Raw genomic sequence first — 25265 nt, 5'->3', positions numbered from 1 at the left:
ATCCCCCTCTGCACCTCCCAACACCTTTAGTCCTAACACAGATGCACCTGTCTTCACTCAGCCTCCTAGCCTGAGCCATATCCTTGAACTGGACCCTTGCATCCTCAGCAAAGCCTGCCTCTAAGGGACTGGACCCCGGCAGCAGGTGTTGGTGGGGCCCGGGCCAGGCCCACTAATTGGGAGGCTTCAGCTTCCTCACTCTGGCTCTACAAGGTCATCCTCATCTCCATCTGACCTTCAGACTAATCCTCGGAGCCTCCACCGGAGCCCGTCATTAGCACAGGCTCCTCCGCCAGCTTTCCCCCTCCTCACTCCACCTCTCCACCCCCACCTCGCGCCCCCTTTTCTTCTCTCCCCGTGCACATTAATTGCTCAATGTTGATTTGATCTCCCTGTTCCGCACAGAGGAAATTGTCATCTTATTGCTCCATTTTTTTTTTTAATTAGGCCCCTCAGCCTCTCAGGGCCCAGCTTGGGGAGGGGTGGGGGTAAGGGACATAGGGAGGGGGGTTGCAGTTTTTAGGGAGGAAGCCATTTTGATCTTTTTGTGGCTAAAGTATGCAGAAAGAAGTGAGGGGGACCCCTAGGCGTGGGCTTCAAGACAACCCACCCCTCCCCAAATATGCCCTAGAGCTTCCCCATCACATCAGGACCAGGTCAAGTCTCTACTCCCCACGACTTTCTCCCAGCTGCCTCCGAAAGACCAGAATTATTTCTTACACAAATAATCCTTTCCCCAATTCCTCAGGGGAATCAAGGCAGCTCCCTTGTTTCTGACATAATGGAAAAGCAGTTGTTTTAGGAGGAATGACAAGGATTCTTCTCTAGGAAAGAGTGAATGTGGGGAGTGAAAAGTGGGTACAGCATCTCCTTCAGAAAGGTTTATATCAAGTGTTGGTGGCCTTTTGAGAGGGGGAGGAAGGGCAGTTGGGAAAACCAAGAATGGCCTGTCTTTGAGGGGTGGGGCAGGGAGGAAGATCTCAGATAGGTTGATAGCTTTGGATTTCCAGTTGGGGGCTGGTACTAGGGTAACACTATTCCCTCCCCATTATGGGAAGGGGCTCAGTGGAAGAGGTGATTTCCTCACCACCACCACTCCCTTATCCCTCTACACATCCCCAAAAGATAAACTGAGTTGGGTCAGTGATTTCCCAGTAAAGGAGCATCAGAGGGCAGAATTAGCTTAGCGTGGTCCCAAGCTACATTCCCCCCTTTTCCTCTTTATCCCATCCAGCAACATCTGGAGTTGCAAGCCGTAGAAGCAGCGCCACCTTGTGGCTACATTGGGGGAAAGCATCCACTAGTCTCAAATTCCTGCCAGTCATAGGGTGCTGGTGTGGCTGGAGAATCGGGGAGTGGCGATGGGAAATGATTGGACATAGGACAGAAGGAAAGTCGCTAGGGCCAGGAGCAAGCCGTGGGCCACGGATCCCGTCCTCTGTCCTAGGAGGGCTTCCCATCCCATTCCTATTTTCATAAACGGGAGTTTTGATGCCCAGAAGAGGAATTCCAGATGTGTTCCCCACCCTCCTCTCTATTCAGTTTCTCCTCCTTCCCAGCCCGGCCCCAGAGAGATGGGGAGCAGACATTACCCTGTCAAAGGCCCCCAGAGACACAGTACACAGGGGATATACAAAGCAAAGTATTTACTAAGGCACAAGGTGGAGGAGGCCAGAGCCTGGCTGCCCCCTCTGACAGCACACCCTCGCCCCAACCCCATCCCCTGCCCTGGTACCAGCCCCCATGGAGGAGCCGCCCCCGCAGGGGTGCAGCCACTGGTCTCCCCTGTGGCCCCACCCTCACAGGGTCCTGGGAAAGGAGGCAGTTAGCACCAAAGTGGGGGGCCACTCCAGGTCTGTGGCAAGAGCGGAGAGGAGCACTGGACTCCAGGCCCTCTCTACGGGGGGCCTCAATATACTGATCTCCAAGGAACCAGGGCATTGCTGAACCATTGGTGGGGACTAAGGGTGCAAGACCGTCCCAGGAGATGCTTCTGCTCTTCTCCCTCTACATATGCACATTCCCCTTACAGCCTGGCTGGGGGGAAGGGGCCAGGGTAGGAGCTGTAAGCCCCTTCACAGCTCCTGGTAGGCTGCCACCTGGCCCGGCTGGGCCTCTTTTCCCACACTAGATACCCCACCCCATCTAAGCTGATCTCAGCCCTCAGGGCCTAGCCCTTCAGGTCTCTGTGCAAGGGCAGACTCCTGCCCACTCTGGCCTACTCCATCGCCAAAGAGGGGGAATGGGAGGGGAAGAGCGCTATGGGGAACTATGGGGTTCTGGGGGCCAGGATGGCACCCCGTGAGATCTCCGGCGCCCCGTGAGAGCTGCAGCTCCCAGTCCCTTGAAGCACGTCCTGCATGTCAGGGGCCTGGCTGGGCTGGGAGGCCTAGAGTCGGGAGCACAGGTTTGGCAGAGTAGGGGAGGAAGGAGTGGGGGAGCCAGTGTCCACACATGTCGCTAATCACACACGAGTGCAGATTGGAGGGAGGTGAGAGGAAGGGAGGACTCCCCATCACACATCCCTAACTCCCAACCCCCCAGGGCTTGTCCCTCCTCCCCAGCTCTGGGGGGTGGGAGGGGGGTGGCTGGGGTCACAGCATGTCCCCTTCCTCCATGCTGAAGCTGCTACGCCGGCTGCTGGCCTTGGAGGCCTCAGGTGACATGGTGGAGAAGAGGGGGTCAGAGGCTAAGGGCAACATGGTGTCGTCCAGAAGCATCAGATGGTCCAGCTCCTTCTTGGATAGGGAGGGGAAGAGGGAGCCATGCTCGGGCCCCAGGGGGTCGGGGAAACCCTGGGGCCCCTCACCCCCGCTGAAACTCAAGTTTTGGCTGAAGTCCAGTTGGTACGGAGACTGTGGTGGCAGCGGCGGGGGTGGCGGTGGCGGTTGAGGGGGCAGGGTCAGAGAGGGCTCTTGGTCAGGGAGCTCAGCAGTGGGGAGCAAGGGCTCCCCCAGGCCCTCCTCACCAGGGAGCTCTTGTTTCACCACCTGCTGGGCCAGTTCAGCCATGTTAACACCAGATGGGGAAGCTGTGGGTAAGCCATGGACTCGGGCCTGCATCTCCAGCTCCTGTGAGAAATGAGAAAGAGAGGTGAGATTGGGGGAGCACACCCAAGACACCAGTCCTGGCTTCCACAGAATGTCACAGACAGAAGGGGCTTCAGGATGAGTACAACGGAAAAAAGCCACAGCACGTGGGCCCAAATCCCATCTCTGACATGTAACTATCTGTGAGACCTTGGACAAGTCATCAGTCACCCTGGTCGTCTCCGTAAAATGGCAGGGTTGGCAGGGCTAGAGGGCTGGTGAAGTCCCCTCCTTCTCTAGATATGTGATCCTAGTTTAAGTAAGAGAGGAGAAAACAGAGACCTAGAGAAGGAAGGTGACTTGGCCAAGGTCACACAGCCTCTAAGCACTGGAGCCAGGACTAGAATCCCTATCTCCAAATTCTGGGCCTGGCACCTGCCTGCCCCACTCCCCTCCATGTTCCCTGTGGATCACCCGGGAGATTGCAGACTACAGGCCCACATTTTGGAGATCGTTAGATTCTCCGCCCCAGGGTTAAAGGTCGGGAGGTCAGACCTGAATGCGAAGCCACAACTGCTTGTTTGTCATCTCCAGGCGCCGAGAATGGTTCTCCAGGTCCCTGGATTTCTGCAGATCCTTCTGCATCCGACGGATGTAATCCACGGAGGCCTTCAGGATAGTCCCCTTGTTCCAGCGTACGTCCCTGAAACAAGCAACGGTCACACACCACCACTTTTGCCCTCCCTGGCCTTCTGCAGAAGACACTTCTAATCCCTGCTTCCAGTCCCCATCCCCGGGGAAGGGGCAGAGAACCAGGACCCTGCCCCTGCTGCATCTAGACTACTGTAATAGCCTCCTGCCTGGTCTCCTTGCCTCTAATCTCTTCCTTCCCAAAGCCATTCTCCATATAGTGGACAGTTTAATCTTCCTAAAGTGGATATGACTTTGTCGGTCTCTTGCTCAAAATTCTACTGACTTTAGTATCAAGGCCAAATCTTCAATCAAGAGCTTGGCTCAGAACTACCTCCCCAGTCTTTCCCCCCATTACTGTCATACCTTACATAGGCCTTATGCACTCCAGCCCTTGCACTTTTGCTCAGAATGTGCCTACCCTAATTCCTTCTGCCATTGCTCCAAGTCCCACCCCCTCCATGAAGCCTTCCCTGACTACCCTGCTAGATCTCTCCCTCCTGTGAACAGAATTAATAATCACTAACATTTATATAGGGCTCACCGCATGCCAGGCACTGTGCTTAAACACTTTTACAAATATTATTTCACTTGATTGGTGTGAGCAACAACCTTGGGAAATAGGTGCTGCTATTATTTGCATTTTACAGGTGAGGAAACTGAGGCAAACACGGTAAATGACTCGCCCAGGGTCACACAGCTCGTAAGTGTCCGAGGCCAGATTTGAACTCATGATGAGAAGTCTTCCTGACTCCAGGGTACTCTATCCACTGTGTCACCTAGCTTCCCCCTATATTGGGCACCATGCTGTAGGCACTGAGCTTCCACAGCCTGGGATGGATGGATAGATGGTTGGAATTTGTAGTGAGTGTTGGCTCTCCCAACTAAACTATAAGCTCTGTGAGGGCAGAGATGGTACCTCATTCTTTGTATTCCCCATAATCGGGCACCCTGTCCTTCACAGTCCTTGCTTCATCAGTGACAGCTGAACGCCTTAATCTTATTGCTATGATAATACTAAGCTCACACTTGATCAACACACACTGTTGATGGTCATTATCATCTTTTTTTTAAATCTATCCAGGACTTTGCCTGGCACACTCAGATCTGGGCCACTCAGATCTGGGCCCTCTTCCCTGGTCTTTTAGTTTTCTTTTTACAAAATCCTTGAGAAGTCTTGATTTTTTGTGGATTTTCCTGTTTATAAAATTCATTCCCTACAGCAAGCCTATACACATGTAGCCTTCATTTGCCAAAAAAAGGAAACCGAGACTCAGAAAGGTAAAATGACTTCGCTAAGGTTATATAACTAATAGTAGACACAGCTAGGATCAAAAATCAGACCCTAGGGCTCCTGATGCTCAGTCTTCTATCCCCTGCAGCAGCCACACAAGGTCAAGGCCTTGGCACACAGTAGGTGCACAGGACATCACAGCTCCCTGATTAGCTGATGCTCTCCTAACTCCTGACTTCTCTAACTTCACTCCCACTTCCCAAAGTCTGAACTCACAGATCATTGGCCTTGGGAATCAGCATGCCCAGCTCTTTGATTCGGTCATTGATGTTGAATCTTCGTCTTCTTTCAACTAAGAGTGAAAGATAATGGGAGGTGGGGGAGGGAGAGACAAACAGTTAAGAAGTATCAGGGCACCTACTTTCACCTTAGGGCCCCAGGGTCTGGCTGCAGGAATCTCTGAAGCCAGAGAGGAAGCATAGCCCTGAGGCCCAGATGAGACACAGCCACTCTCCATCTCTCAGATAACAGGACCATGGATTTGTAGCTAGCCACTGAGTCCAATACTCTTATTTTATGGATGAGGAAACACAGTCTGAGAGAGGTGAAGTAGCTTGCCCAGAATCATATAGCTGGTAAATGTCTGAGGCAGAATTTGAACTCAGGTCTTCTTGATGCAAAGTCCAGAACTCTATCCACCATGGCTCCCAGCTATACATCCCATAGAGGTTATAGGGTCATAGAACCATAGTTCTAGAACTGAAAGAAACCTCAGAGGCTATCTGGCCCAGCTTCCTCATTGTGCAGATTTGGAGACTGAAGCTCAGGGAGGTTGTCACTTGCCCACGGTCACACAAGCAACAATCACCAAAAGTGGGATTTGAACCCAGGATCTCTGCTTCCAGGGCCAGTGCTCCTCTCCAGGTACTACATGACGATACTCAAGAGATAGAAGTAGTGCTCTAATTCTTTGGAAGTTTTTCCTTACACTGATCTGAACTGAAATGTTTCTTCTCTTTTCTCTCCTTGGCCTCCACTCTAGGGCCTGAGTTTAATAGGAGTGGAGGTGAGGAAGAGACCACAGTTCAGAGTGGAGTCATATTGTGTAACCTTGCTCCAATCCCACAGCAAATACCTCCACAAAATGAGGGGATAGGGGGCAAGGGGTCTCAAAACAGGCTGTTGGAGCAGGCAGAAGGGGAAAGGAAGACTGGACGGGAGGCATATGGAGGCAGGGTCATTGTTGAGTCATTTCAGTTGTATCTGATTCTTTCTGACCCCATTTGAGGTTTATACTGAAGAAGTTTGCCATTTCCTTCTCCAGCTCATTTTATAGATGAAGAAACTGAGGCAAACAGGGTTAAGTGACTTACCCATGGTCACACAGCTAGTAAGTGTCTGAGTTCAGATTTGAATTTAGGAAAATGAGTCTTCCTAACCCCAGGCCCAGCGTTCTATCCGCTGCACCACCTAGCTGCTCAGAGGGAAGGCTGACCCCAGGCAAAGCTGTTTAGTAGCTGAAGTATCTTTAGCTACCCCCTGTGCCCCCACCCCTCACTTCAGTGTATTTTCTTTCCCTTTCAGCATAGACTCATAGAATGTCAGAGCTAGAAAAGAACTGGCAAATCATCTAGTCCAACCCCTTCATTTTATAAGTGAAGCCCATAAGGGGGCAGTGACTTGCCCAAGGTCATACACTTAATTAATAGCAGAGATGGAATTACAAACCGCTCCTCCTAACTCTTAACCTAGTGCTTTTCACCCAACAGTAGGACCCCTTCCCTCATGAAGCCCAGGGTGTTTATGTTACTGCCTCTTTTCTGTCCTCTAAGATAGGTCATCTGACACTCTAATTTGAACTAAAGTATGAAGGCCATAAATTATCACACCTCAAAGGAACATTGGCTTTAAAAAAAAAAAGACTCGAGAGAGAGGGTAATGCTTAGCCCTAAGGCTGTGGTGAAGATTCAGATTTCAGGTCTCGATGGTGGAAGGGATTTGGCAGGGAAGGGATCTTCCTCTTGGTTTTTTTTTTTTGAATAAAAATCAAACCATAGAGCATAGCAGAGAACAATGAAAAAGTATCTCTGGAGTTAGAGGGATTCAGGTTCAAATTCCTTCTCTTCTATTTACTAGCTTTGTGACCTTGGGTACTCCCTAGACCTCAGTTTCCTCATCTGTAAAATGAGGGAGTTAGACTAGTCTCTGACGTCCCTCCCAGCTCTAGACCTATGTATGATCTTATGATCTTATAAACCTACTTAGACAGCTTATGAAGCTGGCTAGCCTCCCACCACAGGCCAGACTGAAGCAGTGCATCCAGAAGTAACATCAGGAAGTAGGGATATATGTTTCTGGATGGATAGAACAGGATAGGAAGTGGGGTAGGAGAGAGTGAGGAAGGGGTCAGCAGGACTTACTAAGGTTGTGATTGTCTTTCTTCTGTCGTTCCTTGGCCAAGGCCCGGCTCTCAGCATCTATGACCAGATAGGAGAGGAGAGAGACAACGGTGATCAGTAGCAACACTGAGCGTGGGTGTAGGGGTGGGAAGGAGGAGGGAGACAAGGTAGGGAAGGGATTTAGGAGGCAGAGTGGGTCTCAAACCTGTGAGCTCTCTCTTCTGGGCCAAGTCAGCAGGGCAGGAGCTGCTAGTGACACCGACAAGGGAGGCTGTGACCTGGGGGTCTCCACTGTACACTGTCAGGTGGCTGCTGGACAGAGGCAGCTGTAAGATAAAGAGAAGAAAAATCTGGGTGAGAACCTCCTTCATCAGAGACTCAGGAAGGGACAGCAAGGGCTCTTTACCCTGGGGAGGCCATCTCAGGAGAAGAGGAAGCTGGAAGTAACCAATGATGATTTCAGAGAATCAACAGTGAAAATCATACCTCCTCAGCAGAGAGGTGGTGGACTTTAGGTATGGAATGAGGCATACATTTTCAGACATGGCCAATGTGTTGAATTTGTTTTTATTTAACTGTGCTTATATACTACAAGGGATTGGGACCAGAGGAAGAGAGAGAAGTCATTGGAAAGTGCCAGTGATAGGAAAGAAGGAAGGAAGGAAGGAAGGAAGGAAGGAAGGAAGGAAGGAAGGAAGGAAGGAAGGAAGGAAGGAAGGAAGGAAGGAAGGAAGGGAGGGAGGAAGGAAGGAGGGAGGAGGGGAGGAGGGGAGGAGGGGAGGAGGGGGAGGGAAGGAGGGAAGGAGGGGAGGAGGGAAGGAGGGAGGGAGGAGGGAAGGAGGGAAGGAGGGGAGGAGGGGAGGAGGAGGAGGGAAGGAGGGAAGGAAGGGAGGAGGGGAAGAGGGAAGGAAGGGAGGAGGGAAGGAGGGAAGGAGGGAAGGAGGGAAGGAAGGAAGGAGGGAGGGAAGGAAGGAAGGAGGGAGGGAAGGAAGGAGGGAGGGAAGGAAGGAGGGAGGGAAGGAGGAGAAGGAGGGAAGGAGGGAAGGAGGGAAGGAGGGAAGGAGGAAGGAGGGAAGGAAGGAAGGAAGGAAGGAAGGAAGGAAGGAAGGAAGGAAGGAAGGAAGGAAGGAAGGAAGGAAGGAAGGAAGGAAGGAAGGAAGGAAAGGAAAGAAGGAAGGAAAAGAAAGGAAGGAAGGAAGGAAGGAAGGAGGGAAGGAAGGAAGGAAGGAAGGAAGGGAGGAAGGGAGGAAGGGAACATCAGTAAAGTATTGGGAGAGAGAGAGACAGAGAGCGAGAGACAGAGAGGAGAGAAAGAGGAAAGAGAGAGACAGAGAGACAGAGAAAGACAGAGAGGAATGAGTTAGATAAGATCATTTTAGGGAAAGTCACAACAACCCAAACCTGGATCTCAGTCTTCTTTTAAGAATCTAAGATTTCATAAATAAATAAAAGATTTTTTTTAAAGAAAAGGTGGAGAAAGTAAACAACAACAAAAAATAATAATCTAAGATTTTAGAATTAGTGACCGCAAAGTGAATAAATTGGTGCCCCGGATTGGGGAATGGCTGAAAAAACTGTGGGACACGAATACAAAGGAATTATATTGCTCCAGGGGCAGCTAAGTGGTGCAGTGGATACAGCACCCACCCTGAAAGTCAGGAGGATCTGAGTTCAAATTTGGCTTTAGAGACTTGACTTTAGAGACTAGCTGTGTGACCTTGGGCAAGTCACTTAACCCTCATTGCCTTGCAAAAACAAAATTTTACTGCTCCATGAAAAATGAAAAGATGAACTTGAAAAATGTGAGAAGACACATATGAACTGATACAGAAAAAAAAAGCAAAGTCAGGAGAACAATATGCACAATGATAACAATCATAAATTGAAAATTACACCAAAAGTCTGTGGAACTCAACTGAAATGCAACAACCAATGTGGGTCCTAAAGGGCAGAAGAGGAAACACACTTCCCTCCTCTTGATAGAGGGGTGGGGGACTACAGGCACAGGACGTTGCATATGCTGGCAAGCACGCCTGCTGTATCAGTAGGTCTGGCCTAATTAGGGAGAGTTTGTGGGTACCTCTATTTCTCTTTTTGATCTCCTTGTCACTGTTGCCCAGTAAAGGAAGCTCCGGGTTTGTGGATTTGAGCTAAGTCACCTTCCAGGCCCTTAGCTCTAAAATCTTCAGGGTGGTTGTTGCTGGTATATCTGTGTGTGTACATGTGTATGTGCATGGGGAAGGGGGTAGAGGAGGAAGTAACTGGTGTAAAAAAACAAGAACCAGTAAAACAAACAAACAAAAAAAGAATTCAGTGTCTGAGTTACCCTTTACTGGATTTCTGGCCTTTACTTTAAACCCCAAGATTTAGGAGCCTTCTGATTATATACACAGTTCACAGACAGGCAGACATGCTCAGCCAGGGACACAGAACAGGTATAAATGTACACATGCATATACATGTACACACACACACACTCACTCACTCACTCACTCACTTTCCAACCTTCTCTAACTCTCCTGATTTTCAGCTCAGGCCCAAACCAGCCCAAGCCAGCTCCGGGCTGCTAACCTACTGAGCCTGACTACTTCCAGCAGAAATCAGATTTTCCCTTCACTGGCATGGGCCAGGGGCCAGGAAGCCTGGGGACAACAAGTTCAGCCAGGTGCCCAAAGCTTAGGCAGCAGGGATGAGATAGGGAGACCTGTGGAGGAGGGGCAGAGATACTTCCTGAGGAAAGGGAGAACCCCAAAACCTCACCTTGCTGGGGTGGTTGCTGTTTTATCAAACCCTTTCAAATCCTGTCCTTTTTTGAGCCTCACAAACCCCCTGTGGGGTAGGCTAGGCAGGTTGTTATGATTTACTGCCATTTGGCAGATAAGAAAATTGAGTTACAAACAGTCACTTGCCCAGGGTCACAGAGTGAATTAGTGGCAGAGCAGTGGCTCCCAAATCCTAAGCCAGGATTCTTCCCAGACTTTAGCCCACTGCACTGCCTTTCTTAAGACTCCAGGATGTCTGAAGGAATTTTCACCAGCTCAGCAGCCTGAGGGTCTATTCCTCTGGGACTGGGCCGGTCCATGCCCCCCTCCTCCCACAAAGAGAACAGCACCTGCACCCACCCATCCACCCAGCCAGGAAGAGACTATGGATGCCATTACTGCACTCCCCATCCCAAAACGTGGCGAGGCCAGTACTCTCTGTCCCAAAGAAACACAGTACTTAATACTGCCTCCATGTCTTTGTTCATGCTGCCCCCCTTTAACCCCAAATCTCTCCCTCGCCCCCTTCCTCTCTGACTCTCCAAACCCTCCCTCTCCTTCAGGGCTGGATTCCAATCCTACCTCCTCCGGGAAGGCCTCCTCCTGGTCTCCTCCAGTGTTCACTGAGTTTCCTCTCCTCTTAATTCTTGCAGTATTTATAGGCTGTGCCATATAATCAGCCACTTAACTATATTTTGTATCTGTTTGTCTTTGTGTGTGTGTGTGTGTGTGTGTGTGTGTGTGTGTGTGTGTGTGTGTGTGTGTGATAGAGTGGTAGGAAGCACACTGGCCACTTATTACCTGTGTGACCTTAGGTAAGTCATGTCCCTCACTAGACATTAGTCTCCTCCTCCATAAAATGACAGGGCTGAACCAGTTGGGAAATTCTGTGATTATCTCATCTCTTCAGCAAGCATAAGCTCTCCAAGCTTAGAGGCCATGTCACATCTTGCTCCTGTGTTCCCTAAGATATGCAGCACCTACTCACCATTCGTCCCCCCCCCCCCGGTTGTCAATACCGTGTTGGGCATCTGAATCTCCGGATTGATGTAGCCCAGGACGTCATCCAAGCGCATGATGTTGTCAATAACATCATCGAGCTAGAAGAAAAATGGTGCATGTAAGTCATACGCCCCTGGCATCTCCTACTTGGGGGAAGGACGGATAGATTTGGGGTTAGAAGGGACTGGAAAGGGCAGAGATCTGCCTCTAAAGTAGACAGGAAAGGTGGACAGATAACAACCAGCCACCTAGGCCAGTGACCTGTTGCTCTATCCTGCCTTCTCCCAGCCAGCCTGCCTCCTTTCACCTTAAAGCTAAGAAACACCAGGGGGAGGCACAGGCACAGACTCGGGGAATCTGGGAATTCAACAGCCAACTTCCAACCCTTAGGAATCCTGATTAACAGCTCCTAGAAGACAGTTCAATGAGGGCAAAGTCCTTGTCTTCTCCTAACTCTGTATCTCCCCCAGGGGAGCTTTGCTTAGAGGCAAGCTAGATGGTGCAGCAGATACAGTGATAGGCCTGCAGTCAGGAAGACCTGTTTTCAAATCTGACCTGAGACACTTACTAGCTGTGGGACCCCAAGCAAGTCATTTAAATTCTGTATGCCTCAGTTTCCTCATCTGTAAAGTGTGGAAAATAATACCACCTACCTGCCAGGGTTGTTGTGAGGATCAAGTGAGAAAATATTTGTAAAGCAGTTTACTACAGTGCCTGGCACATAGTAGGGGCTTAATAAATGCTTGTTCCCTTCCTTCCTTTCTTTCTTGTATAGTAAGTGCTTAACAACTGTTTGCTGGGGGCTGCTAGGTAGCACAGGGAATAGAGCACCGGCCCTGGATTCAGGAGGACCTGAGTTCAAATCTGGCCTCAGATACATAACACTTACTAGCTGTGTGACCCTGGGCAAGTCACTTGACCCCATTGCCTAGCCCCCCCCCCCAAAAAATATATATATATTTAAAACTGTTTGCTGAATTGAATGGGGGGGGGCACCAGGTTTTGTGGCTTCCCGGCTTAACAGTGTGACTCAGCAGCCCCACAAGCTGATGAGCTCCAAGGCTGCATTAGTAGAAACGCAACATCCAGAGAATGAGATCAAAGAATCCCCCCTTTACTCTGCCCAAGCCAGGTCACAGTTATAGTCTTGTTTGAAGCACCACGTTCTTTTTTTTTTTTTTTGGTGAGGCAATTGGGGTTAAGTGACTTGCCCAGAGTTACACAGCTAGTTAAGTATTATCTGTCTGAGCTTGGATTTGAACTCAGGTCCTCCTGAATCCAGGGCTGGTCCTCTATCCACTGCACCACCTAGCTGCCCCTAGAACACCACATTTTAAGAAGGACATTTGACAAGCTGAAAGTGGTCCAGAGAAAGGGGACTGGGACAATAAGGGGACTTGGGACTAGGCTAGAGTAAGAACAATTGGAGAAACTTGGGGTGTTTATCTATAGTGAAAAGGAAGAGGGCCCGGGGCAGCTAGGTGGCGCAGTGGATAGAGGACCGGCCCTGGATTCAGGAGGACCTGAGTTCAAATCCGGCCTCAGATACGTAACACTTACTAGCTGTGTGACTCTGGGCAAGTCACTTAACCCCATTGCCTAGCCAAAAGAAAAAAGAAAAGGAAGAGGGCCTGAGGTAGAGGTGAGAGACATGACCATATTTTCCAAGCATCTCAGGAGCTGTTGGGAACAGAGAGATGTTTTATTTAGTACAAGAAAGAAGAAATAGGAACAATGAGTATATAGAGACATATTTTTGCCTAATGGGGGCTGAACCTGTCATCTCACTGATATAGGGAATTCCAAGGCCAGGAGCTGTCTACCAATATTAGGAAAAATTTCCTAAAAATCCTCATTGTCTGTTCCTTGTTTCAAAGAGGACCAATGACATCAAAGGGTAATGTCTTGACTTTTGCATGAATTGGATTTCAGTGAGACAGAGCTGCAGAGTCTCAGCCTCACTCCCTCTTCCAGGGTCATTCAAGTGCAGTGGCAGGACAAAAGTCAGGATGGCTGGCGGTGATCCAGGATGTAATGGATGACTTTGGCATCTTTGATGTCTGACCAAGTTCTGGCCTCCTTCATGGCCTTGGAACAAATTGTTCTTAATCACCCCATTCTGCTAGAAGGAGAGCTGTCCAAAACCGGAATGAGCTTCCTCAGTACATGTGAATGCCCTATCACTGGAGGCAGAGGCAGGAGCCCAGATGGCCATTTGTCAGGGATGCTAGAGAGGGAACTCCTGTTGAAGGCCAGGATGGACTAGATGACATCTCTGAGGTTCTCCTGCTGGTGGACCTGATGCCATCATCAGGTCACTGTCACAGCAGCTGGGAAACCAGGTGAATTTACCATCCCCCCCACACACATACATCTTCACTCTGACAATCATGACTTTCAGAAGGTCTTGAAGGGACCCCACTCCCATGCTTTCCTCAGTGATCCTCAACCACTTCTTGACCCAATGCTTTGGAAGCATGTATTAATCATATCTCTCTGTGTTGCCTCCTACCTTTTATGAGACTGGGAGTTCTCTTGGTCTAGGAACTGTGTTCCTCCCATCAAAATGGGGGCTATTCAAGGGCAGAGACCAAGTATTCCCCCATCAAATTGTGAGTACCTGAAGGCAGACACTGCATCTCCCCCATCAGACTGGAAGCTCCCAGGGGATAGAGACTGTGACCCTATTAGACTAGCTGTTCCTTGAGAGCTTAGCTCATGCTCCCAAGAAGCCCTATACTGGCCTTTGAACCCGACCAGTCCATGGTAGTAGCACATGGCCTGACTCACCTCTCTCTCTGGATTGGAGCCGATATTCAGCATAGCCATAGGGCTGTTGGGGGCACTATTGCCCGCAGAGGAAGAGAGCACATGGCTGGCCCGGACCCCAGGGGAAGCAGCTGGAGGCGGCTTTGGGGAGCTCTGGGCAGGGCTGATGTGAGCAGCAAACTTGTTCCCATAGGTCTCAGACAAGTACTCCCGCACCTTCTGGTCCCGTGACTGCTGCAGATGGTAGGAGGTGGGGTTCTCCAGGTATGACTGCACCTGTTGCCCCAAAGAGAAAGGGGAAGAAGGTGTCAAGGGAGCCACGAGCCCTAGGAGGGACAGCAGTGTTGTCAGGGTGCAAGGGATTCGGGCAGTACCTTCAGGACCTCTCCTGGCACTGGAGGTGGGGACTGGAAGTGGACTGGCGTGTTGATGGCTGGGGTGGGAGGCCCTGGCAGCTGCTGCTGCTGCTGCTGTTGCTGCTGCTGCATGTAATGCATCACAGCCTGTTGCTGCATCCGCTCCCGCTGCTCCTCCTGCTGGGCCTGCTCCCTCATGAGCTGCATTCGAAGGCCAATGCGGGACGCCATGGCAGCTGGCTGCAGGCGCCCGAAGGCAAGCTGGATCCCTGTGGGAGAAGCAAAGGACCAATGGCGCTCACGTTCACCCTAAGGAGCAGCACCATGATAAGGTACAGTTAAACAGTGCTTTACAAAGCACTTGACAGATACTCCCTTTTTTGAACCCCAGAATAGCTCTATGAAGCAGGTGCTGATATTATCCTTATTTTACAGATGAAGAAATAGATCTGCTTAACAAAGGTTAAATGACTGGTCCAGGGTCACATAGCTAGTAAATCTCTAAGGCTAGATTTGAACTCAGTGGATAGAGTGCCAAGCCTGGAGTCAGGAAGACTCATCTTCCTGAGTTCAAACCTGGTCTCAGACACTTAGTAGCTATGTAACCCTGGGCAAGTCACTTAACCCTGCTTGCCTCAGTTTCCTCATCTGTAAAAGGAGCTGAAGAAGGAAATAGCAAACCACTCCAGTATCTCTGCCAAGAAAACCCCAAACAGGGTCACGAAGAGTAGGACAGGACCGAAAAACAACTAAATAACAACTTCTGAATTTAAGTCCAACACTAATCCACTGCACCATCATGCAGCCTCAGAGCCTAGGTCTTTTTGACCCTAAGTTCAGCAGTCTATGGGAGGCAGGATGGTATAGTGGAAAGAGCAGTAGGCACAGAATCAAAGAAGCTGGGTTCAAGTCCCCCCCCTCTGCCATTTCTCCCCTATTTGACCTTGGGCCGGTCACTACTCGTGGGCCTCAGTTTCCTCCTCTATAAAACAAGGGGCTTGGAATTGACAACCCCTGAGGTCCCTTCCAGGTTATTTCTCATCCTCCTACCAGGACGAGCAGCATACACACGCTGATGTTTAACAAGGGGCTGATGTTTACTGTAGCCTAAGGAGCCAGCTGCTATTCAGTAATCAGTGTAGATCTAGCTACAGAAATCCTTCTTTAAGAGGCAGGAAGTTTCATTTAAACAAATCAATCAGAAAAGATATACATAAGCAATTTGGTTCAATTGACCAATGTATAGACTACTTATAATCAATTTCTAGACTACTTTACGTGTGCCGAGCAGCAAACCAGGCCCTAGAAATAACAATAATAGTTAGCATTTATATAGTCCTTTAAAATTTGTAAAGTGCTTTATAAATGTTATTTCATTTGATCCTCACAATAGCTCTAGAAGGTACTTGCTGTAATTGTCCCTATTTTACAGATAAGGAAACTGAGGCAGAGAGTGATTAAGTGACCTGACCAAGGTCACACAGTGTGAGGCTGATAACTTGTGCCATCCAGCTGTTTCAAGAGGTCCCGGAGTATTCCCCCATTAGACTGAGAGCCCTTTCAAAGCAGGGCCTGTCAGTGTTTCCACCATCAAAGGAAGCAAAAGGGGGGGAGCAGCTAGGTGACTCAGTAGATAGAGCACCAGCCCTGGAGTCAGGAGAGCCTGAGTTCAAATCCAGCCTCAGACACTTGACATTTACTAGCTGTGTGACCCTGGGCAAGTCACTTAACCCCAATTGCTTTGCCTCCTCCCCCCCAAAAAAAAAGAAAGCAAAAGGAGGTAGAGTCCGGGTTTCAAATCTAGATTGGGCCACTAATTAATTGTGTGATCTTAGGTGAATCCCTTCATCTATCCTCAATTTCCTCATCTGTAAAAACATGCTCAATCATCACTTTCAGATCTGACTTTCTATGACTAGTTAGAAGGTTCACTTGGATCTTACCCACATATATATGCTGATGTTTTGGTTTAATCTAAACATAAATCATTCCCTCAGGCTAATACTGTTGGACATCAGCCCATAAGTTGAGCATTAACCATAACCACCTGTACCTGGCCAAAAAAAAAATCACACTAGTTTGTTTTATACATATATACTTTTTTTCCTTAAAAACACTCTCATATCCTTTATCCCATTTGACCCTCACACCAACCATATGCTTCCACCTGCAACACCTGTATAACTCTACAAACTGCCAAAAATATAAATTCTATTTGTAAACTCAAGGGAATGATTTGGCCATGAAAGAAATGTTACCATATTCGAAATGTTTTCCCAGGTTAATATCAAAATGCACATATGTACAGTGCTTTACTAAACCCAGTTAGGTACCAATTAGTGTGAATAATAAAAGTGACTGAATATAATATATTCAAATTTGCACTATTCAGTTATAATTATGTAAAATATGGTCGTTGGTTCCAGCTCAATAGAAATATGCAATGTGAATTTGAATACTGTCACCACTCCAAGAGGATTCCTTGTTCCTACTATTCATTGGGACACAGGGCACAGAAATTAACATTTCTCACTGTATCTTTCCCAAACTCCCCAATGAGGCAGCTGACCTATCAAGAATCACAGGATATAGGGCTAGAAGGGCCCCCAAAGGTTAACTATCTCAATTTGACTAGCTCTCAGACCTTCATTAGCTCTCACCTGGGCTATTGCAGAAGCCTCCTTAATTGGTCTTCCTGCCTGAAGTCCCCAGGAGGCCTTCCCTAGCCACCCCCTACCCAGTTGTTAGGGCTTTCTCCTCTGTAATTACCTTCCATTTACTCTTCAGGTATCTATATGCATCTATTTATTTACATGGAATGTAAGCTCTATGAAGGTAGTCGTTTTTTTTCCCCTTTCTTTGTATTCCAGAGAGTAGCCTCAGTGCTTTGAACATTGTAAACAATCAATAAATGCTTATGGTTTGATTTCTAAGAGCTGGAAGAAATCTTAGAAGCCTCCCAGTCCAACCCTCTGATTTGACAGATGAGGCAACAGAGACTTAGAGAGATTAAGCGGCTAACTCAAGGTCCTCATAGTGAAAATCAGAGGTGAGATTTGAATCAGGGCCCTATTATTTGGGACCGTGCCATTTCAACTGTGCACACCAACATGTAGGCAGGAAAGCTGGTATTGAAACCCAAATCCTTAGACCCAAACCCATTGCTCTTTCTACTGTATCTTTTTTTTTTTGCCAAGGAGTAAAAATAAAGGGAACTAATGGCTCACTGCATAAAGTGCTGGGCCTGGAGTCAGGAAGACCTGAGTTCAAATCCCACTTCTGACATTTACTAGCTATGTGACCCTGGGCAAGTCATTTAACCTCTGTTTGCCTTAATCCACCGGAGAAGGAAATGACAAAACCATTCCAAAGTCTTTGCCAAGAAAATTCCCTGGACGGCATTGATATAATATTGTCCACGGGTTCTCCAAGAGTCAGACACAAGTAAACAACAACAAAACTAATGGACATTTCAAAAAACCAAAATGAAACTTTGTTTTTTAAAAATCTAGATAAAATTCTGGAATAAAATTCATTTCAATTTCACAGCTACACCATAACTACCACTGGATCCTAAATTCAGAGATGAAAGAAACCTCAGGGGCTATCTAGCCCCTTCAATCTTACAAATGAGGAACTCAGACCTAGAACTAAGTGACTAGCCCAGAGTCATAGAGCTGGGGAGCATCTGGGGCAGTATTTGAATTCGGCTCTATCTCCATTCCAAGTCCATGGCAAATCCAGACTGCCTGATCCACATTTCACAGACTACGTCAATTATTTTTTTCGAGTGCTCAGGTAGTCTTTTTTGATGAGTAGGGATAGCAGCTCTCATTCAAGGTGAGGCAGTTGTTATGGTCATTTTACAAATGAGGAAGCAGGCTTAGAGGCTAAGTGACTTGTCCAGGGTCATGCGGCTGAGTATGGATTCCAGATATTCCAAGGCCAGCCTTAAGTCCAAAGTGCCACCACCACTACCACCACCACCACCACACCAGCTCCTTCACACTGTCCCACCTCCTGAGAGGGGCTCACCTCTGGCCGGGGGGATGCACATGGGCAGAAGCGGGGTGGTCCTACACAGAAGGCCCTCACAGAAGTGCTTTCCCCGGGAACAGGGAAGTGGAATGGGAGGGAGAGGGAGTGGAAGAGGGAGCCGACGGGGTGGAGGAGGAAGAAGGGGTGGGGGAGGGAGAGGAGGAAGGGCAGGCAACTACACAAGTCTTCCCCCACCCACCCACCCCCCCATGCCAGGGAGTTGGATGAGTTGTTTTTCCAGCCTGGATCCACTTCGGAGGGGGAGGAATTTCTGTGCCTTTTGAATCATACACAAGGTATATGCCAGATCACTTGCAAAGTATTTTTGAGACAAGAGCTCTGGCAGTTTATCAGGATGCTGGCTGGAGCCTAGGAGAATAATCTACCCACGTGTCTGGGGCAGGGGGAGGGGGAGGAGCCTCTCTCCAGATCCCTTCCCCAGCCTCGGTGGAATCCGGAAGGGCTCCTCCAACCCCAGCCCTTGGAAGATCTGACGGGACTCTGGGGAGAGGCGAGGACGAGGGGAACCTGGAGCAGTCAGCTAATCTCATTAGCAGCTTTCTCTAAATCCTGGCCCCTCTGGTTCAGCTGGAGCTCCGAGACAATTCCAACCCCACCTTGCCCCTCGGCCACGCTCATTCTTCTCCAGAGGTCCTGGTGAGTTAGGAGCCGTCTCTTGCTAGGACACTCTCCAACCCACCCTCACCCCCTCACCCCAGACCCAGGCCTCTAGTTCAGACCCAGGCCCCACCTGGCCCGTGCTTTCCCTCTTCCCTGTGCAGACAGACACAGTCTGATTACTGTGAGAGTAGGCTGGTGAGGGGGCTAGTCCAAGGGGCCTGGCAGCACCAGCCGGCGTTGGGGGTGGGAGAGGTGGAGGATGGGGGGATGATGGCAGTACACTGACAGGGCTCTTGTTCCTCTCCACAAAGGGACCAGGCGCCAATTATGGGGCAAGGAGGCAAAGCAGGCACTGTTGGAATGGGCTGCTCCGGAAAGAGCCTTACCTAGCACCTACAGGGAGGTCACATCTGCAGAAAAACCACCATCTGCAGTAGGAAGAGTCCAAGAAGACAGGGAATCGTAGCATCAGAGATTCAGAGCTGGATGGGACCTCTGAGGCCATCCGGTCCAACGCCATTTTACAGAGGAGAGAACTGAGGAGAGAGGCTGGGGACTGACTTCCATTGTGACCAATATGTTCAATTCAATAAACAATAAACCTTTATTAAGCACCTACAATGTGCCAGTAGCTATGTCGGCAAGGAGATCAAATAAGTCAATACTTAAGAATATCAATTCAGATTATTCACTGGAAGGTCACATACTGAAGCTGAAGCTTAAATACTCTGGCCACATAATGTGAAGATGGAACTCCTAGGACCCCGGTGTTGGGAAAGATCGAAAGCAAAAGGAAAAGGGCATGGCAGAGGATGAGATGGACAGATGGTATCATGGAGACAACGGACATGAACTTGGACAAACTTTGGGAGATAGTAAAGTACAGAAGAGCTATGGCCCATGGGGTCATAAAGAGTCAGACATGTCAGAGTAACACATGCCAGGTAAGGTGCTAAGCACTGGAGATACAAAAAGAGGCAAAATACAGTCCCTGCCCTCAAAGAGTTTACACTCTAGGGGCAGCTAGGTGGCACAGTGGACACTGGCCCTGAAGTCAGGAGTACCTGAGTTCAAATCTGCCCTCAGATCAAACACTTGACACTTACTAGCTGTGTGACCCTGGGCAAGTCTCTTAACCCCAGTTGCCTAAAAAAAATTTTTTTTAAAAAAAGAGCTTACAGTCTAATGGGGTAAACAATATGCAAAACAAGCTATATGCAGGATAAATAGGAGATAATTAACAGCCCTGGAATTAAGAGGAGTTGGGAAAGGCTTCCTATAGGAGGTGGGATTTTAGTTGGGACTTAAAGGAAGCCAGAGAGGTCAGCAGAGTGGAAGAGGGAGAGCGTTCCAGGCATGTGGACAGCCAGAGAGAATGCCCAGAGCCTAGAGATGGAGTAGTCTTGTTAGAGGAGCGGCCAGGAGGCCAGAGTCACTGCATCAAAGGGTGCATTCTGGGGGGTAATGTGTAAGAAGATTGGGAAGGTAGGAGAGGGCTAGTGCCCAACAGAGCAATAGGGAGCCACTGAGCAGGAAGACAGCAAGCTCATCTAGTCCAAACCTCTCATTTTTTCATGAAAGGGAACCGGAGTGCCCTGGGATGTGACATCTAGTTAGCGGCAGAAGCCAGATTCCTGGACTTCTGAGTCCTTTCCACTTAGACCAGCACTTCTCCCTCAGGAGAGCAAGCTGAAATCAGGGCCCTGAGGGAATTCAGTTCTACAGGAATTTGCCAGCAACTGGGCGAGGGCATAAGGATACAAAACCAATATAATCCCTGCTCTGGTTTTACTGAGGAAACCACACTTACCTGGGAAATATATATATGTAAAACATATGCAAAGGAGTATGTAGGGAAGCTAGGTGGCGCAGTAGATAGAGTGCCAGGCCTGGAGTCAGGAAGACAAATTCAAATCCAGCCTCAAACCCTAGCTGGGTGACCCAGGGCAAGTCACTTAGCCCCGTTTGCCTCAGTTTCCTCATCTGTAAAATGAGTTGGAAATGTATCTTTGCAAGAAAACCCCAAATATTCAAATCTGGCCTCAGACACTTGACACTAGCTGTGTGACCCTGGGCAAGTTACTTAACCCTAATTGCCTCACCAAAAAAAAAAAAAAAGAAAACCCCAAATGAGTTCCCAAAGAGTTGGACATGACTGAACAATAACATGCAAAGCAGACATAAAGTTTATTTTGACCTAGGAGTATCAGAAAGAGTACTAACTACTTGGGGACTTCTGGAAAGGCATTGTGAGCTTCCACCAAGAGGCTGAAGTCAGGAGGGAGGGCATTCCAGGCAGAGGGCACAGCCCACAGAAAGGCAGGGAAGCAGAAGATGGCCGTGTTTTGTTGTTGTTCTGTCCTTTCCAACTTTTTGACCCTGTAAACTATTGCAGGTCAAAGCCATCCATGGGGTTTTCTTGGCAAAGATACTGGAGCAGTTTTCTATTTCTTTCTCCACTGGATTAAGGCAAACGGAGGTTAAGTGACACAGCTAAGAAGTGTCTGAGGCTGGGTTAGAATTCAGGAAGATGGGTCTTCCTGACGATTTATCCACCGGATCAACTAGCTGCCCTGTTCCCTCAGAAGCCATCCCCATCAGCCCCCATCTTTCTTGTGCTCCTAACATACTCTTTTCTCCCCTTCCATTGTGCCCTCTGGAATCTTGTTAGCAAACTTCCCTTAATATTACGTATATAGCCTCCTCCCAGAAATGACTTTGTATCTCATTTTCAAGGTACATATTGTTTCCCCTAGTAGAAAGTAAGCTACCCGAGGGCAGGGACTATTTTATTTTTGTCTTTGTCTCTCCAGAACCCAGCACAGCGCCTGGCACATAGAGGTGTAATAAATGCTTATTGAATTAGACTGAGTAGAGTAAGGAGATGGCCATCCAAAGAGAAAGTCAGAGGGCACTTTCTGGACAACTTCATAATTTCACTGAGGAAATGCTGAGCCAGGTAGTGTCTTTCAAAGGTGACCGCTATCACCAATACTTCACAGGACCAGGCCCCCCAGGGGCTGAGGGATCATAGGGTCATAAATTTAGCCTGGAGGGGACCTCACAGGCCACCTGGTGCAATCCCTTCATTTTACAGATGAGGGAGACCTGCCAATCAGGGAAGTTAAAAGGCATTAAATATGGGAGAGGCATTTGAAGCCAGGTCCTCTGGGACTCTAGAGCACAGGTGAAGAACCTGTGGCCTCTAGGTCCTCAAGTGCAGCCTTTTGACTGAATTTGGTCAATTCAGGTTCCCCACCCCTGTGGGGAAAAGTGCCCTTTTCACCATGTCCCACTGTCTGTGAGGAAGACAGCCTCTCTCATTGAGCTCCCTACCAATCCTAGAAGATTCACCACACCTTCTACAAAATTCCCCTGCATTTGTAGAGCATGGCATAATTTTTCCTAATCCTTTTCCCATCCATCACCTTATATGATCACACAACCACGTGCCTGGAGAGGTAAGCAAATTATCTCCACGGACAGATGAGGGAGAAGAAGATAAATGACTCATATAGCTTCACACATGTAGTTGGTCAAGAAAGAGAGTCAGCGCTAGAACCCAGGTGTCCTAGGTCTCCAGATTCCTATTCCAAAACTCAGAGCTCTCCCAAACAGAGATGAAGACAGGAACTGGACCTGTGATTTCACTGGAGAACTAACTGCAGCTAGGTGGCAGACTGAATAGAATAGAGTATTGGGCGTCGGGAAGATGCATCCTTATGAGTTCAAATCTCACATCAGACCATAGCTGTGCAACCTTGGGTAAGTCATTTAACCCTGTTTGCCTCAGTTTCCTCATTTGTAAAATGATCTGGAGAAGGAAATGGAAAACCACTCCAGTATCTTTGCCAAGAGGCAAACAGGATTAAGTGACTTGCCTAGCTAGTAAGTGTCTGAGGCTGGATTTGAACTCAGAAGGATGGGTATTCCTAACTTCAGGCCTGACATTCTATCACTGCATCATCTAGCTGCCTCTTAATAGACGCTTATAAACTGACTACCGCAGGAAGAAAATCCAGGGGCCTGCAAAACAGTGAGGCAGAAAGACGGCCAAAATGACCTGTTGGCCTGGACTGGGAGGAATAGAAGAGATTCACTGGGGGGGGGGGGGGGAGTCAGCACCTGGAATGAACTGACTTGAATTTCCTATTTTGTTTGCCTTGCTCCTTCCAATGGAAGAGCAGCAGGGTCAAACTTGGAGAGCTGGAAGGGACGCTTAGTGATCCTCCGGTCCGGCCTTCCTCACCTGACAGATCGGCTATAAATCAAAGCCAGGCTTAAGGAGCCTGCTCAAGGTCACAGAGTGAGTGGCTGAGTCAGGACCTGAACTGAAATCCTTGGCGCCCTTTTTACTACACTGTGATATCGTAATAAACAGGGAAGATTACTGTGCTACAAGAGATGACGACTGTCATGTCTACAGAGAAGCATGGAAGAACTTAACGTAAAGCGATGGAAAAGGAAGTAAACAGAGCCAAGAAAACAACAGACAAAAATGACTTCAACAGTGTAAATGGAAAGGACAACCACCACAAAAGAATGATATTAATGAGAACTAACATTTATATAGTACCCACTGTGACCCTGGGCAAGTCTCTTCACTTTGTTTGCCTCAGTTTCCACATCTGTAAAATAAGCTGGAGAAGGAAATGACAAACCACTGCAGTATCTTCACCAAGAAAACCCCAAATGGGGTCATGAAGAGTCAGAAACAACTGAACAACAACAACAAAGAGTGTGAGGCACTGTGCTAAAGGCTTTACAATCAGTACCTCATTTGATCCTCACAACAGCCCTGGGAGGTGGGTGCTACTACAATCATCCCTATTTTACAGATGAGGAAACTGAGGTAAACAGAGGTTAAGTGACTTTCCCGGGGTCACACAGCTAACAAGTGTCTGAGCTGGATCTGAACTCATTCTTCCTGACTCCAGGTCTGGCATCACCATCCACTCAGCCATCTAGTGGCCTTGGAGTGACAAGGGCTCAGTATTCAGAATCAGGCTGCTGGTCTTGCCTTTGCACTGATGTGTGTGTGTGTGTATGTGGCAATTGGAGTTAGTGACTTGCCCAAGGTTACACAGCTAGTGAGTATCATGTGTCTGAGGTCACATTTGAACTCAGGTCCTCCTGACTCTAGGGCCGGTGCTCTATCCACTGTGCCACTTAGCTGCCCCTGCACTGATTTTCTGAAGCAAATAAATTAATCTTTTTGGAGGGAAAATGTCTCAACCAAGATCACACAGCTATTTCGTGAGCCCTAGTTCAATTTCTCATCACCTTTCTCAACTGGACTCTTGCAATAGCCTCCTAATTGGGCTCCCCCTCCTCCCACAGCAAATCTCTCCCCTCTCCAATCCATCCTTCACACAACTGCCAAAGAGATATTGTTAAATATCTCTTTGGTGCAGGTTTGATCATGTCACTCCCCTGAAAGAAACTGCTGTGCTTTTCTATTATGTCTTGAATAAAATTTACCCTCCTGTCTTTGGAAAGTAAAGTCCTTCACAATCCGACTCCAGCCATCCTTCTCCAGGTTAATTACACCTGACTTTCCCTGTACTCCAGCCAAATGGACTCTCTGGCAGTTCCTCACACATGGCAGGCACTCCATCCCCTCCCTACGCGGCTTTGCACTGGCTGTCCCTCATGCCCAGAACAGACTTCCTGCAAACCTCTGCTTCTTAAAGCTGCTCGATTCCTTCAAGGTTCCATCCCAGCCCCAGCTTTTACATGAAGCCTTCCCTGGTCTTCCTGGATGCCAGCATCCCCCATTAACTTAACATTTATTTCATGTATATCTTCAATAGACCTCTGTAGGTACATGTTGCTGTTCCTGCGAAAATCAAAGCTTCTCGGGGAGGGAGATGACTTCATTTTCATCTTCATATCATGCCCACTGCTTAGCATAGTAAGCCGCACTTAGAATGTACTTATGGATGGATTGATTGATGGGCTAAGTAATAGCACAGCTAGACTATTACTGTTATAAACTGAATCCAACACAGAACACATAATGTCAGAGATGGAAGGGGTCAAGAACATAGAATGTTAGGATATAGAGAAACACAGGATGTCAGGACTCCAGGGGGCTTTATCACATAGAAAGAACATAGAATGTTGAGACATAGCACATACAATGTCAGGACTGGAGGGAGCCTTAGAACACAGAATGTTAGATCCCGGAGGAGCCTTAGAACGTTGAATGTGAAGACTGGACAGGGCCTTAAAACGGAGGATGTTAGGACACAGGACATAGAATGTTAGGGCCAGAAGAAGCCTTAGAACATTGAATGTCAGGACACAGAGTCAGAATTGGAAGGAACCTTAGACCATAGAATGTTAGGACACAGAGCATAGAA

At 48.4% G+C, this 25265-nt stretch overlaps 1 protein-coding gene and 1 long non-coding RNA gene across 2 annotated transcripts in view; one reads left to right on the top strand and one right to left on the bottom strand.

Annotated features, from left to right (window-relative positions):
- Nucleotides 1–1629: 1629 nt before the first annotated feature.
- TFEB (transcription factor EB) overlaps nt 1630–25265 on the bottom strand; it is a 79473-nt gene continuing 55837 nt past the window's right edge. Inside the window, exons 2-9 of the mRNA XM_020999467.2 lie at nt 14260–14510; nt 13907–14161; nt 11134–11214; nt 7558–7678; nt 7374–7430; nt 5230–5305; nt 3585–3732; nt 1630–3071 (exon numbers count right to left, since the gene is read on the bottom strand). Of these exons, the coding sequence (XP_020855126.1) occupies nt 2595–3071; nt 3585–3732; nt 5230–5305; nt 7374–7430; nt 7558–7678; nt 11134–11214; nt 13907–14161; nt 14260–14472 (1428 nt within the window). The 5' untranslated portion in view covers nt 14473–14510 and the 3' untranslated portion in view covers nt 1630–2594. The remainder of the gene's footprint in view (nt 3072–3584; nt 3733–5229; nt 5306–7373; nt 7431–7557; nt 7679–11133; nt 11215–13906; nt 14162–14259; nt 14511–25265) is intronic.
- On the top strand, nt 18723–24390 carry LOC110217227 (uncharacterized). The gene is made up of 3 exons (XR_002326988.2): nt 18723–18936; nt 19212–19844; nt 23088–24390. It is a non-coding gene; the product is annotated as an uncharacterized LOC110217227 (long non-coding RNA).

The sequence above is a fragment of the Phascolarctos cinereus genome, unplaced genomic scaffold, assembly GCF_003287225.1.
Source record: "Phascolarctos cinereus isolate Bilbo 61053 unplaced genomic scaffold, phaCin_HiC Scaffold_5;HRSCAF=322, whole genome shotgun sequence".
NCBI lineage: Eukaryota > Metazoa > Chordata > Mammalia > Diprotodontia > Phascolarctidae > Phascolarctos > Phascolarctos cinereus.
This window is presented reverse-complemented; position numbering and strand designations above follow the sequence as displayed.